A 16,319-nucleotide genomic window follows, 5' to 3' on the forward strand; every position below is an offset into this window, starting at 1 on the left:
TGTTCGTATTGTGTGATCGTCCGGGTGAGTGTAGTTCTGAAAAGAACTGTTGTTGGTGACTGACGTTTCGACAACCTGAGCGGAAGTCATCTTCAGAGTCAAGTGAATAGTGTTTGTCAGTCGATGTTGTTATAAGTCTGGTCAGTTGAAAACGATTGGTCAGTTAAGCCATGATGTTATTGGCTGAAAGACTCGTGTAAAGTTTGTCATCAGTCATTGGTCAGTTTCGATCCGTCTTTTGTTAGTTCAATTTTATTGTTAGTCAAAATTAAGTCGGTCTGTTAGAAGTCCGGTTGTCGGTTTCGTTTTCGTCGCGGATAAGTCGTTTGTAAGGCGCCGGTAGTTGTTGACATCTGTTAAGAGGTGTTTGTTCTAAGTTAGTGTACCAGCTTTCCAGAGTCAGTCGTTGAAAATAGTTAGTACTGTAGGTTAAGCATTGGGCAGAGTCCCAGTCAATGTTGTGGTTTGTCAGTTGATGATGCACAGCAATGTGATTGTTGACATCACCATTTCTCGTGGCTCGTTTGTGTTCAGTCAGTCTTGTGTTAAGGTTTCTGCCAGTCTCACCAATGTAGGAAGCCTCGCAGTCAGAGCATTTGATCTTGTAAACTGTTCCTTGTCTGTTGTTAGGTTCGTCTCGGTCTTTAACGTTAGTCAGTAAGTGTCGTAACGTGGTTGTAGGTTTGTGGGCTACACGGATGTTGTAGGGCTGTAAGATCCGTGAGATGGTCTCGGAAGTGCCCTTAATGTAAGGTATAGTCACTGTAGTAACATGTGTCGGGTTCTGGTTCGTTGCGTCGGCTTCAGTAGGTCGGTAAATGTTTCGTCTAATAAAGTCAGCGTTGTAGTTGTTTTTAATAAAAACACGTTCAAGGTATTTGTTCTCGTCACGTAAGCTGTCCGGTGTATCACAAACTAGTTGCGCTCGTCTCGTTAAAGTCTTTATAGTCGTGGCTTTGTGTGAAGTCGGGTTATAGGATGATTCGTCAAGTAATCTGTCGGTATGCGTCGGTTTTCTGTACACTGTCGCTCGTAGTTCGTTATTGTCGCGGCTTACCAAACAGTCTAGAAAAGGAAGTTTTCCATTTTCTTCGATTTCTTTGGTAAACTGGATGTCAGCGCTCTGTTCGTTAAGGTGGTCGTGAAAAGCGTCAATTTCGTCCTTGTGAACGGCGGTAAAGGTGTCGTCAACGTAGCGTAACCAGAGCGGTATTGTTTGTCGGCAAGTTGCAAGGGCGCGTTCCTCCACGTGTTGCATCACAATTTCTGCGACAACAACAGAAACAGGCGACCCCATGGCTGTTCCATGTAACTGTTTGTAGTGTTTACCGTTGTACTGAAAGTAAGTCGATGTAAGGCAGAGGTTCAGTAAGTCCATAATGTCTTCTGTCGGTAACGGTAGTTTAACGGTGGATTGTTGTATAGCGGTCTCGGTGCAGTGTAACGCCAATTGAAGTGGAATACTGGTGAACAGTGATTTCACATCAAAAGACACAAGTTTGTAGTCGTCAGGTATCTGTACTGTCTTAATAGCGTCAATAAAGTTCTCCGTCGATTGTAGTTTTCGTCTAGATTTGTCAGTTAAGGGTTGCAGTATGGTCGTCAAGTACTTAGACAGTTGATACGTAGGGGACCCACAGAATGAGACTATAGGTCGCATCGGTATACCAGGTTTGTGCAGTTTAGGTAGTCCGTAAAGTTTAGGTGGCTGTGGTACAGAACACCTCAGTCGATAGTAGCGTTGAGTGTCAATAGCGTCAGTCTTTTTAAGCGTAAGTATTTTGCTGTTAAGTTTACGTTGCAGTGCTGGCGTCGGGTCGCGTTTAAGTTCTTCGTAAGTTTGTTTGTCGTTAACAAGTGCGTCCATTTTGTCAAAATAGTCAGTTTTGTCCATAACAACAGTCACACGTCCTTTGTCGGCTGGTAGTATAACAATGTTGTTGTCGTTTTTCGGTCGTTTCAGTGCTTGTTGTTCGTCTTTCGTCAAGTTATTGTCAGGTATAGAGGCTGATTGTACCGTGGAAGCAATTCTGCTTCTGATGTTATCCTTGGCAGATTCTGATATGTCTCGTTGGCGAGACAGAACCGCCTCAATACTGGATACAATAGACTCGGTCGGTATTCGTTTAGGCGTCACTGAGTGTTTTAGTCCGTAGGACAGGACGTGAGTCTCGGTTTTGTCTAAGGGATGGGAAGAAATATTCCTGACCCAGTTTTCGTCAGTTTTCGGTCGTTTTTTGTCTTTATTGCGTTGAAGTCGTGTCAGTTTTCGTTCTTGTTCAGTACGAACGCGGTCAGTGGTTTTGTCGGCTCGCCTGCCGGCGATTGTCATAACAGTGTCAAGTAAGTTAGTCGGTAACAGTTGTTTAAGTTTGTCAAGTTGTTGTTGTAGTTTATTGTTGCAGTAGTTGAGTCTTCTGTGACAGTCGTTTATCCGCGCTTTGACCAGACGTCTGCAGGTGGATGTGACGATCTGGATGGCCTCTTGTGTGTTCAGCGGAGACTTAAGTTTAAGTCCGGCCGGAACGAGGCCGTGGTCTTTGCAGCGGTGGTTGAACCAGAGTTGCTGGCGTATTCGTCTGACAGTACTTACCGAACTGATGTAGTTGTTCGCAAGTCGTTCGCTCTGTCGTCCAAGTGAACGTAACATAGTAAATGGTTTGAACCCAGGAGTATCAGTAGTTCGTATTGTGTGAACTTTACAAGATCAAATGCTCTGACTGCGAGGCTTCCTACATTGGTGAGACTGGCAGAAACCTTAACACAAGACTGACTGAACACAAACGAGCCACGAGAAATGGTGATGTCAACAATCACATTGCTGTGCATCATCAACCGACAAACCACAACATTGACTGGGACTCTGCCCAATGCTTAACCTACAGTACTAACTATTTTCAACGACTGACTCTGGAAAGCTGGTATACTAACTTAGAACAAACACCTCTTAACAGATGTCAACAACTACCGGCGCCTTACAAACGACTTATCCGCGACGAAAACGAAACCGACAACCGGACTTCTAACAGACCGACTTAATTTTGACTAACAATAAAATTTAACTAACAAAAGACGGATCGAAACTGACCAATGACTGATGACAAACTTTACACGAGTCTTTCAGCCAATAACATCATGGCTTAACTGACCAATCGTTTTCAACTGACCAGACTTATAACAACATCGACTGACAAACACTATTCACTTGACTCTGAAGATGACTTCCGCTCAGGTTGTCGAAACGTCAGTCACCAACAACAGTTCTTTTCAGAACTACACTCACCCGGACGATCACACAATACGAACTACTGATACTCCTGGGTTCAAACCATTTACTATGAATTTTTATGTGTTGTAAAGCAATAATAGGGCTTTGCAAATATGCATTTTTCTCTTGCAATTTCTTTGTACCAAGGTACGGAAATTGCCTTTAAAAAAAATGCCTTATATTTAGGCTTTTTTCAAATTGCAAAAACTATATAACCCGAAGATAACCCGAAGTGAAAATGCAGTTCTTGGCAATATTTTTACATCTCTGTGTTGTAATTTTGATACCGAACATACATGTAAAAGATCATTTTGATAGACCAAGCCATCATTCTCTGAGAGTGATGTGAATATGTCCAAGTTTTCGGCTGAATTTATGGCGGCCGCAGCACGAAAACCGCAATTTTTCTTTTTGTTGGATTTCTCAAAATCAAAACCTCTCGGGCAAGTTTTAGTCTTATTTTCGAAAATAGTTGACCATGCAAAGGGTTTCTCCTGGCAAAATATGAAGAAATCCGTAATTTCAGTTTTGAAAATTAATTCTCGATATTTCCAGTCCCCTGGTCTTAAGCTTCCAGAACATGAAAACAAAAAGATACTTTGTTTACAACATTAAAAGAAGTATTTTTAATTTTTCAAATCAGTTACATAGAAAAGAGTAAAGTAAATTATCTTACCTGCAGTCCAAGCTCCCACTTCCTCTGGTAAGAACTTGCCAGTTGGTTCCTCGAACAGAAGCCCAAAAGGACGCTCAGTAGCGGGCAAGGATCCCAAGAAGTCCACAACAGTGAACAATCGCTCCATCTGATACACCATAGAGTCAGGGAAGTCTCGTAGATTAACCATGATCTTGGCATTTGGAGACAGCTTCTTTCTGCTCCATTTAATCCTTTCCGACAGCAGCTGGCACATGTCCTGCACAGTGAAGACCTCCCAGTTGATGGAATCGATGGCTAGATCTATCTCAATGATGGGATTGATCAATCCAAGCTTATACATCTTACTCAGGCCCACTGGAGTAGTCTTAGTGTCAGGGATACCGTCATTCACCGCTTCCATAACTTCAGTGAAGGCAAACAAGTTGCTGACGTCTTCTCCACTGTCCACGAGCTCACGAAGGAAGGTGTCGTCGACCCGTGTCATGTGCGAGAAGGCTGCTACGATGATAAACTTGAATCCACACTTTTTCACCTCGTTGTAAATCTTCCACTTGTTTTCTAGCGTGTGTCCTCTCAGCTGACCCACGGTACTCTCACGGATTGAGTTGTCCAGTACAATCAAGTCCAGGTCTTTCAGCCTAGCTCGTTTGCATTTCTCCTGGGCAATGCTCTCACCGACTTCTTTTATTACGTCATCAAATGGCATGTTTCACTGAGTTGGAAGCTGAAAAATATTAACAGAAAACATGTTTGGACATCAACCGACAAACTGGCTTCCAAGTGATTCTCTCTACTTTGGTAAGTTACACTCTTACAATAGCAGGTTGCTTTTAGCTCCTGAAGGGACTACCCTGAGCTTTATAACTAAATAAAGGTGTCTTTCTGTCTGTCTGTCTGATTCGCGCCCTTTTTCTTGTTTGGGTAGACAATAGACCACTTTTCTGCTCGGTGACCTGGCCTTTGGATGGCAGCGAGGCTGCAGGTGGCCTTGCTTTGATACAGACCTCTCTGCTTTGTCATGTAAATGCACCTATAGTTGGCATTAGAACAACTTGATTTATACAACAAAAGCAGAAAGGTCTTTATCAAAACAAGGTCATCTGCGGCCTCTCTGCCATTTAAAGGTCAGGTCAATGAACAAACAACTCTAAAGTGGTCTATCAATTAAGAAAAAACACAGTTTGGAAACAATAACTCGTGCCCTCTCCCGAGACAATATAACATTCTTTTAAACAAACACTAATGCGTTCCTTTGCAGTTAGTCACTAATTTTACCACTTTTAGCATTCTTAAGAACATTCTTTGACGGGTATTTTTTATTTTATGCGAATCACTCTCTTAATTTAAATTTCAACGTTCCATTTTATCACAAAATTTTTATCCTTCGAAGACAGCAGAGTGGCTGTGGAAAGCTTCATTCAATGTGCGAAGAGGGAGCAAACAGAGAACTTTTCCAGGTCAAACAGTTTATTTAGACGTTTCGCTTGTTCGGGCTACTTCATGAAAACGTGCTGTCACGTATAGATTAAAAATAATTGGTTTTTGCAAGGAAGTAGCCAAGAGCTTTCAAAGGAGGAGGGGGGGGGGGGGGTGCACCATGTCAAAGTAGGGCACTCACCAGAATGTCATGTGACCTCCACACTTGTTGTAGGCTGTTTTTTTGAAAAAGGCTAACAAAACGGGGAGTGAGGGGTGTGTCACGGGCACAACAGGACCACCCCGTAGCTACACTCTCTAAAATAGGCTAATATTACAATGCATTCAAAATGACAATTAGAAACAATAAAATTAACGGTGTAATAAAACCACTTCACCACTAGGGTATTATGTAATTACAAACGATAATGGAAAAAAGTACGTGATGCCGTGAGAAAATCCCAAATCAGAGCCCTTGAACAAAGATGTTTTTCAGCATCATTTTTCGTAACAGGATCCGAAAAGAACGGCCTTTGAATGGTTAATGACAAAATCCTAATTGTCGGCCCCTGAACCCCGGCATTGTGTCTTGTAGATCTTTTTTACTGTCAACTATTAGTATAGGACATGGGAGTTCAAACGCATTATGCCAAAAAATGGTTTACGATACCAGCACATGGCTCCATTCGGGCATAGCTTGCTCGGCAGCGCAGAATAAAGAAGTAAGTAAGTAATTAAGTTAGTTAGTTAGTAAGTAAGTAAGTGAGTAATTAAGCAATTTAGATAGAGGGGGTAACACTAAATAGCTAAAAAGCTAATAAACTTGTGGCCCTCAAAAATCATAAAAAAAATTACAGAATAGAATTACCTAAAAACAGTACTATCTAATCTAGAAATTCTACTAAATATTACTGAAATTTAATGAGGTGATAATTAGTAAGTAAGCAATTTATCATAGAGGGTAACACTAAATAGCTAAAAGCTAATAAACTTGTGGCCCTCAAAAATTACAAAAAAAAAATTACAGAATACAATTATCTAAAAACAGTATTATCTAATCTAGAAATTCTATTAAATATTAAATTAAATAAGGTGATGATGTTAAGTCAAATAGGTGATAAGATAAGATCTATTGTTGGATAAATATCTTATTGCATTTTTTTTTATATTCATCCCAAAGTGGCCACATGTCAATAATGATGTCATCAAGCATTTTCACGTAGTCTAATTTTTTTTTCATTAAAACTCAGTCCTCTCAGAAAGGATAGTAAATCAGTCAAAATCTTTTCATATGTCGTATGAGCAAATTTACACATTTCAATCTTTCTTTTATAATTTTTAGCTTCTGAAAACGGTTTTAGTAAAATGCCTGATCCACCAGTACAACGCCTAAAATAATTGGGTTAAGCGTTAAGGATGAAGCTATGCCTCCCGTTATAACAAGGCTTAAGGAACCAATGTTACATGCTAGCTCAAGCTTTTTGAAATATTTATAAGCCATTTTGAATAACCAGTATTTTAAATTGAATTAAATTGAATAACCAGTGTTGTATAATATTGGTATAAAGCTTTCAGTTCTGATGTCTCAGAGCTGGATCAATAAGATTGAAATTGAATATTGACTTTAGTGCTTTCATATATATGGTTTAGATGTTTTATTTGATTTTTTGTATAAGTTACCATAACTCAGGCCATCAGATTCTCCTCCATTGCTAATTGTAATAGCATGTCTTTGAGTACTTGCCGTTAGATGTGTAACAAAAATATGGAGAATGAGTACCATAGAAGACTCCTTCCACGTTCATAACCAGTACGATTTACGTCTACAATTTCCTGATTGCTCTACACCCAGTCACTAATATTTGTTGAACGAAACCAAATAGATCCTCTGTTTTGACTGTTTGCGAAACTGAAAAAGCCAAATTTCATAAATTGCCGACTTTTTAAAAACGAATTCGTTTTTCACAATGGAAAGTGAGATGTGTCTGACATAATTGAGGAAGATGTTAAATTGGATGCAATTTTTACCTCTCTTGCATTATTATGAATTAGATCGCGACATAAAAAAACTATTGGTTCATAATCGTTATCAACTTTTTGAATGTCAAGATCATATACTTTTTTTGTAATGTTATTTTGATCATTAACAGCACCTTTTATTTCAACAGGTGTTTCAAATTTAATGGTATTGTCAACTATTTCATAAACCTGATCCCAAACACTCGTAAAAAGGTTAGCTAGCTATAGAACGGGAGCAAGAGGAGACCCCATGGTGGAGAGACTATGATCACAGAAAAAGCCATTAAATAAGAAATGAGTCTGAGCGGTAGCTCCAGTGAAGAGGCTTCTAAGTTCAGATTCACTTAACTTAGGGTCAGGGTTGCCCTTGGAAATGCAATTGACCGCTCGGTCAATGCACTCCTCAAGGGGTATGTTGGTAAAGAGACTTTCTACTTCAAAAGAGATCATATATTTACCAAACATAGATAATGTTTGGAGATGGGGCATCAAGAAAAACTGTGGCTGGAAAATTTTCAAGGCTCCGAAATTTTATTTTGTGGTGGATATGTTGACGACACTTGCTGTTTATCTCACTCGGAACATGATGCCATTTTATTTTTCGACTACGTCAACTCTAGACACCCCAACATTAGCTTTTCTATGGAAAAAGAAGCTCATCACAAATTACCCTTTTTAGATGTTCTAGTTGATAATAATGATCCTAATTCTCTTCTAACTAGAGTTTACAGCAAGAAAACCTTTACTGGGTTATTAAATAATTATTTCAGTTTCATCTCCTCTTACAAAGTGGGTCTCATCAGGACTCTTGTTGATAGAGCCTATAAGATTAACAACTCCTGGTTGGGGCTTCACGAGGACATTACTAAGCTCATGGATATTTCCGTCATCTGTGATCTATTACTGAATAGACGCATGGCAACATGGAATCTATTTGCTGATCATATATTGAGGAATTATGGTGAGCGGATTTAGTTGAAATGCAGCAGTTCAGTAAATGGAATTAAGGATACAGATATCTTCTGATGGTTTTAGATGTTTTCAGTAAATATGGTTGGATTGTACCGTTAAAGTATAAAAAAGGTGAAAATGTAATAATAATAATAATAATAATAATAATAATAACAACTTTATTTAAGTGTCGTATGTATATAGCACTGCGGTAGTGCTTATTGGAGACACTGTGAATAAGAAACTGAATATTTCAAATTGGACATGAACTAACTCAAGCATTTAAAAGACTGTTAAAAAAGGGTAGAAAACGACAATATTTATGGATTGATAAAGGTAAAGAATTCTATAATAAGCACTTGAAGGACTTGCACTTGAAGGTTTTGCACGGCAGCCATGTTGCATGGCAGGAACAATGAAAATATTTTTGCATAAGACAGAATATTTTTTCCCACAGGAAAAAAGAATATATTGTTCCTGTCATGTGCAACATGGCTGCCGTGCGAAACCTCGTTTAGCGAAATATAACATAAAAGTGTATTCCACTAGGAATAAGGAAAAAAGTAATGCACGTTTGTGAACGATGGAAGAGAACAATTAAAACCAAAATGTGGAAGCAGTATACTGTTCAAGGTAATACACAGTATTTAGACATACTACCTGAAATATTAAAAAAAGTATAATAACACTTAACATAGTTCAATCAAAGGACACCTGTAGAGGCCAGTAAAAAGAAGAATGAAGGAATAGTGTATTTTAATCTGTATGGTAATATGGAATCATCAAAACCAAAGTTCAAAGTGGGTGATAAAGTGAGAATTATAACATAGCTACATGCTTGCGCGCGCTCTGACTGGCTAATATTTTATTTTATAACATAGACAGGAGGCTGCGCGCGCTCTGATTGGTCAAAAACCTATGTTTTATCAGAGTATAAAACATAGAAAAAGCGTGTTTTATAGTTTTGCGCGCATAAAATCTATATCATAAAGCAAATGAAGAAGCCTAAGCCGTGTATTACACTTTGATAAAACACTCCAGTCATTTGAGAACACTCGAGAAATGTAGAAAACACTCGCCTGCGGCTCGTACTTTCTACATTTCCCTCGTGTTCTTAAATGCCTGTCGTGTTTTATCACAGTGTAATACACGGCTTAGGCTTCTTTATTTGTTAAAAAAAGAAATGGATGGTTCATAGAGATGGTTCAGGCTGACGTTATAGTCGGTGAAATTTCGACTTTTTAGCATGAAAAATGTCTCGCTACGTTCTAAAAGCAATGGACAATGTCTAGCGTACGTCCATCCAATTTGGGATGCACTTGGATAGTTGGGAGAGCACTTAGGTAGCTAGAGATGCTCGAGGCTACGTCTCGAGCAACTCTTACGCTACCTTCGTGCTCTCCCAACTATCCAAGTGCATCCCAAATTGGATGGACGCATGCTAGACATTGTCCATTGCTTAAATGTACGTATACATTAGAGTGGCCATTCTGTCTACTTTTGCGCACTCGACATTTATAGTATCCAGTATTCATCAAACAACCATGTCGGTTTTTGCTTAATTATATTGATTATTTTACCACATTTAGGTCCTGCATACAGATTACAAACAGGATGGGTTTCATATTTATTCTATTAACGATAACAGTTCTCATAATTTTCGCTACAATTATTAGTAACCATTTACTTTTACATCTAGTTTGTTTAGGGAAAAAATTATGAAAAAAATTAATTTTTGAAATGCTTGCATTTAGAATCTCATGATATTTGCCGATGGAAATTCATAATTATTGTGAAAAGAACTATAATATAGATTGTAAAAGTTTTAGGAAAAACAAAAAAAAACATTTAAACAAATATCTAGTAATATGAGTGAAAAAATGATCTCAACTCATAATAAAGGAGATATGTCAAACTAAAAAAAAATGAAAAGTAAAATGAATGGAAAAGTTTCTTTGAATACATTGTGAATAAGTAGTTATATGAATAAGTCTAATTTACAGAAATTGTTTAAATCTCAACTTATTGATTTATTGTTGACAAAAGTCATACATAACCAGTTCCAAAACCAAGAACTGTAAAATTGACTAAACCAATACCATTGCCCAGAAAATCTGTTGAGCAAATGGTTAAAGAATACGAGGAAAATATTATTCCTCCGCTAGTTGAATTTAGAGATGAATGCAAACTGATAGCAAAACCAAGAACTGTCAAACCAATTCCAACTCCAAGGACTAAAATAACAAAACTGGCTCAAGCTCTGAAGGATAGTGCAACATCATTTGAAGTAGACTTAAGACATAACAAAGATCCCGCATTGCTTCAGTTACAAAACGCGAGAAAAGCGATAGAATACTATTTCAAAGCTTCATCAGAAAACATAAAAGGATTTAAATTCAATGAAACACTGAAGGTGACTTTCAAAAAAAGTATCAAGTGATGGAATAACATACAAAACCGCTTATTTCAACAGCAAAGCTAAATACGTTACAAGTGTTAATGAACTGCATCAAAAAAGCCTCATAAGAAGATATATTAAATAAAATTGCAACATGGAAATCGCAAGGTTCAGGTTAGACTATTGATAAAATAAACAATCATTATATAAACATCGTCAAGTACAATACCTCTGAAAGCATCATCATACATCCGACTACCCAGAAAATTGAGAAAGGACTTATAAACATGGAAAACGAAGATAATGAATGCTTCAGATGGAGCCATATTAGGCATTTAAATCCGCAAGAAAAAGATCCACAAAGGATTAAAAAGTCAGACAAAGCATTCATTAATAAGTTAGATTATTTAAACATTGAATTTCCTGTCAATGTCACTGATGTCAAACAGTACAACAAAGTGGAAAAGCAAAATAATATCAACATCAATGTCTTTGGATATGAACTTGAAATAGAACAACCATATTCAATATATGTTTTTAAAGAAAAGTTTGATGATCAAATGAATCTTTTATTAATAACAGAAGGTTAAAATAAACGTTATGTTTTGATAAACGAATCATAAAGAAAGAAAGCCGTTTTTGTTGTATTGTTTACAGTGTTTTAGTAAAGAAAGTGTTCTCAACGAACACAAGACTGAAATATGTATGGTTGTTAATGGTGAACAAGCTATCAAAATGCCTGATAAAGGTGAAAAGATCATGTTTCAAAATCACCAGACAGTTGCCTGTACCATTTGTGAAATATAGTGATTTTGAAGCTATAACAGAAAAAGCACAAGGTTATTGTACAGTGGAACCCCGTTAACACGACCACCTTCGGGCCATGGAAACTGATCGTATTAACGAGTTGGTCGTACGACCAGTAAGATATGATTGAAACCATTTTAAGCTTATGGAGTCAACCATATAGAAAATGAGCTTTCTAAGTGGTATTTCATGATCAACAGTATCGAAGCTTTTTTAAGATCGAGAAAAAGAACTTTTTTTAGTAAGCCATTATCCATATTAGAAAACCAATCATTGGTTATATCTAGAAGGGCAGTCAAAGTGGAATGACAAGGTCGAAAGCCCGACTGAGCATCGGCAAGTAAGTCATGCCTCATTAAAAAATCATATAACTGGTTGAAGACTACTCTCTCAATAAGTTTACTGACAATCGGCAAGACAGATATAGGTCTATAGTTGTTTGGATTAGTTTTGATATCATCCTTGTGAATAGGAGTGATTCTGGCTACCTTCCAATCATCAGGAAAAATACCGGTAGTTAAGGATTGATTTATGATGTAGGTCAAGGATGCAGAGACAATAGTTCCCGCCTCTTTTAATAGTTTAGCGGAAATACCGTCAAGACCACTTTCCTTGTTCGGCGGTAACGATTGAATCAGTTTTAGTACGATATCATTAGATGTTTTAGTTAGGGAAAAGACATGTGGAAGAGGAAGAACATAGTCAGTAAATTTTGCGTCTGTGAGGGGAATCTCATTTGCTAAAATTGGCCCTACGCTACAGAAATGGTGATTTAGCCTATTACTGATTTCATCAGGGGTAGTGTAAATGGTATCGCCAAGTTTTAGGCTATGGATTCTGGTGGCTTGCGGTATTTTACCGAAAATGGTATTAATCCCTTTCCATGTGTTCTTAATGTTACCCCGGTTGTTCTTGAAAAACGAATTATAATGTGACACTTTTGCCTTTTTATAATAATAATAATAATCATAATCATAATAATAATAATAATAATAATAATAATAACAACAATAATAATAATAATAATAATAATAATTGATGTTTAAACAGGGTAACCCCTTCAGTCACAGGACTGGTATCAACGGGGGCCCTGTATAACATTAAAATAAAAGAGAGTAGATATAGCAGTGTTGACCTTATTTCTCAAAGCGTTGAAGTGCATCCAAGTTTCGCTAGACCCCGCCCTAGATGCGAGTTTTTTCGCTTTGTCTCTCTCAAACATTAACTTTTTGAGATCAGGGGTAAGCCAGGGAGAGTTTGTATTTCGGACCTTCTTTCGACGAAAAGGTGCATGTGAATCGCATATGTTCAAAAACATATTTCTCCAGAAATTCCAGGCTACGTTGGGATCTGTTATATTCTCTACAGACTGCCATGGAGCTAGGGCTAAATCTCTTCGAAACATGGTTGGGTCAAAGTTTCTTAGCTGTCTACTGTTTATAATAGTAGGAGCACCAGCAGGGATGAAAGCTTTCCTGATGGCGTAGATGAGACAATGGTCACTTACTGACTACATGAGATCTTTTTCAGTTTCAGACAAAACATTAGGCATCATTTACTAAGGTAAATACTGGATAGGTCCCTCGACAGGTTTGAGAATTATCATCATCTCTTTGGTCCATATTTGAAAGTAATCAGTTACGTTTTTGTTTCTTCATTATCATCATCTGAATTTTGTTTAAGATGATCTTCTAGACTTACTAAACTGCTTAAATAATAGGCTCAATTAAGTAGTTGAGATAGAGATTGTTTGCTGGGGAGTTTGACTTTACTTCCTCATTTTGTTGCCCTTTCAGTAGTCCCTGGTACTGTTTTTTCTTTGCTGCCTCTGAAATAGCCTGCGTTGCAGACAAACTAAACCCCGGTATAGTCCGTCTGCGAATCAGCGACCAAAAGCTTGTTCCGCTCCCCGCGTGTCACCGGGGTTTTTTATAATAGGTTCTAATTGGCGCTTGCATATGGCTGTTCTTTCGTGCACCGTAATTGGACGAGTGGATCTCGTGGAACCATGGTTACGCTCTGGATGAATACCAGATGCTCAACATAAACATGGCGGCGGTCACGAATTATCTGAAGACGCATATTTAAATGCCAAAGTTTTACTGAAATGTTGTTCGAAGTTGCTAATGCAATGGTATGTTTATTTTCTTTGCCGCTTTGAACGTTTGGTTAGCATTCATAGCCCCACAGGATTTACATTTTAAGCACTTGTCATGTATGTATGTTTTGGTTTAGAATGAACAATATCCGCGACAATCGGCAGGCATCGAAAGATGAAAGATTTTCCGAAACCGGTAGGGAGATTTACAAAGATATCGTTGCCCCCAAGAAACCTTCACAGATTCCTGTTGCTCGGAAAGATTGTCAGATAGTTCTTCCATCACAAATAAAACTGCTTATCATCATTACGAACCAAAGCATCTGATCATAAACTGCTTTCTTTATTCTCACGGGTCAAGAAATTGTAAATAGTTTGTAAATGAATACTTCAACCTAGTAAAAGTTCACATTGAGTCTGTGCCCAGCAATTCCATTTTGGGCGGTGAATATCTTCTGGAACTGCACATCTAGATTTAGTGAGCAAGAACATCGATATTTATCCTAACAATTAGCCTGATTTTCTTTTGGAAGCTGAACTGATAAATAAGCATTAGAGCACTTTTTTCAGTATATATCAATGAAAGGAATTTCATCTGTTGGTCTGAAACGATTGAAATAAAATTATTAAAATTATTAAATAAAATTATAATATATTAATATAAAATTAAAATAAAACTATAGATAATATAATATTGTTGATATGTCTTTAAAGGGTTAACAAAGATGTAACAGCTGCAGTATGATTTCATGCCTGTTCAAGACTATGCCCTAGCAGCACCCAAAGGGACCGGTTTTCATCTTTCACGACAAGAAAAACATACCTACTCGCCCGGCCAGGTGACCTCCTTTTGAGGTTTAACTTAGAGATAACAACAGCTATCTTTTCTTTTTAATTTCTTGTGTTGTGTTGAAGTTTTCAAGGCAAATTGTCTCAATCCAGAATGTTTAAATCCATCTGTGGATTCAAAGTCAAAACATTGGTCGTTCATTGGCTCGGTACGATGCTGACATTTAACACTGGCCTGCAGTGTTAGTTAGCTGTAGTTCTTGTGGTCTGTATAATGTGCATAAAAAGTTCCTAATTGAAAACGAAGAATGTGAACTAAATTAACAGACGCACGAAGGGCAAAGATCGAAAAAGACTTAATTTTTTACAGGTATTAACCATTTTAACTCAAAAAAAGTGTCAATTTTGTCTTTCTTTGTGGACTTTCGATAACAGTACGTCAAAAAATTGCATGTGAACCTTTTATCTTTGGCATCTGTAAATAGGATAAAAGCCCTAGAAACAATGCACGACATATTTATTTGAGGTTCAATCTGTTATCATATATTAATTCACAATGTTATGAGATAATTATAATTAATTAATCAATTAGTAATAATACATTTGATTTCGTTTTTAGTTTGGGCTACTAGGCTTGACTTCTGGGCACCCTAGCCTACAAGGTTGGGTACCCGAAGTGTTCCCTAGCATTTTTTCTTAGAGCACAGCCTTGACTGTTCTTGTCGGTCAATATATAAACAATGTACACATGAGCAGCCTGGATTAAAACCTCAACGATTTTCAAAGCAACCATGGCCATGAGATATTTCTAAAAGAATATAAATTTAAGGTCCTTATGATTGCTATAGGCACTGAGGGTTTATTGTAAACAATATCTTACTGAGTGTATTTTTCTTGTGTACTGATTGACGTTGTAGATCACAGAGACCACTCAGTGTTATGACAGAGACATAAATGTGTAAAACCTTCTATAAACATTTAATGCATCCTGAAACAAGTTAATTTATCATGGATATACATATACATACATGTGAAAGAGTTGAATAATTTATTACTTTGTTTGGTTTTTCTGTATTTACAGACAACTTGATGTGATTATAATAAGTTCATTGAACAAACTGACTCGGAGGTTGAGTTCTGCGTTCCATCCTTTGTGTAGACTAACATAGCTGAAACATTGTGACAGATACACTGTAATAAATTTTTAAGAAACACGTAATATTAACAGTTATTAAAGTGCCTGTTAAAATAATCAGTTTTTCTTAGAGATAATCTAATCATGTTTTTTAAATAATTGCTTTTTGGCTTAAAAGTTATATTTATTGCGCTTGGTTTGTGGTGCTTTTAAATCAATTTTGTGATAATCTGGATTGGGCATGGCCAACACAAAATGGACTGGGTCTTAAGCAAAGTTGCAGGACTAGCATTTTGTAGAAAGAGAAGGTTGAGAAATTTTGTGACATTCTACAAACAGCCTTGCCATTTGCAACATTCAAGAAGGTTAATTTGTTCCCTAGTGTTGTACAAATAGTGTTGATCTCTAATTTATAAATTATTTCAACCTGTTGTTTAAATGATTGCCTTATAACCCAATGCCCAGCTTTGGTGCATGTAGGATATTGATGTATTGTTGATCCAGTTTGGTGTAAATTATTTTTAATTGATGTGTCAATCAAAATATATCTTGGATATGTTGGGTTCCTCTCACAAGTATACCTATGCGTCATAACCTTTGAGTGCATTTGGCTGTGTGGTGCAGACAAAATACTTGTACATAATATAACTTACTCATAGCTTACTTATAATTCTTGATATAATTTCATCATAGCAAAATTATTCAATGGAACCCAATTACAGCTGCTGTAGTCCACAATCTTAGTCGAGAAAAAGAACAACTCACATTGAGATTGAATAA

General features: G+C 37.2%; 2 protein-coding genes across 5 annotated transcripts in view; both read right to left on the reverse strand.

Moving 5' to 3' along the window:
* Nucleotides 1-268: 268 nt before the first annotated feature.
* Nucleotides 269-2,650, reverse strand: LOC140925439 (uncharacterized). Its single transcript, XM_073375403.1, has one exon. The coding sequence runs from the start codon at nucleotides 2,648-2,650 to the stop codon at nucleotides 269-271; it is 2,382 nt and encodes a 793-aa protein (XP_073231504.1).
* A 1,229-nt stretch (nucleotides 2,651-3,879) lies between these two features.
* LOC140925437 (uncharacterized) overlaps nucleotides 3,880-16,319 on the reverse strand; it is a 21,513-nt gene continuing 9,073 nt past the window's right edge. For 3 of the 4 annotated variants that reach the window (XM_073375400.1, XM_073375397.1, XM_073375398.1), the window contains exon 2: nucleotides 3,880-4,650. In XM_073375400.1, coding sequence (XP_073231501.1) covers nucleotides 3,895-4,632 — 738 coding nt within the window. In that variant the 5' untranslated portion in view covers nucleotides 4,633-4,650 and the 3' untranslated portion in view covers nucleotides 3,880-3,894. Of the gene's footprint in view, nucleotides 4,651-5,544; nucleotides 5,568-16,319 lie in introns of those variants that run through there. The other variant, XM_073375401.1, reaches the window with a different exon arrangement.

Source organism: Porites lutea, unplaced genomic scaffold (assembly GCF_958299795.1).
Source record: "Porites lutea unplaced genomic scaffold, jaPorLute2.1 SCAFFOLD_37, whole genome shotgun sequence".
NCBI lineage: Eukaryota > Metazoa > Cnidaria > Anthozoa > Scleractinia > Poritidae > Porites > Porites lutea.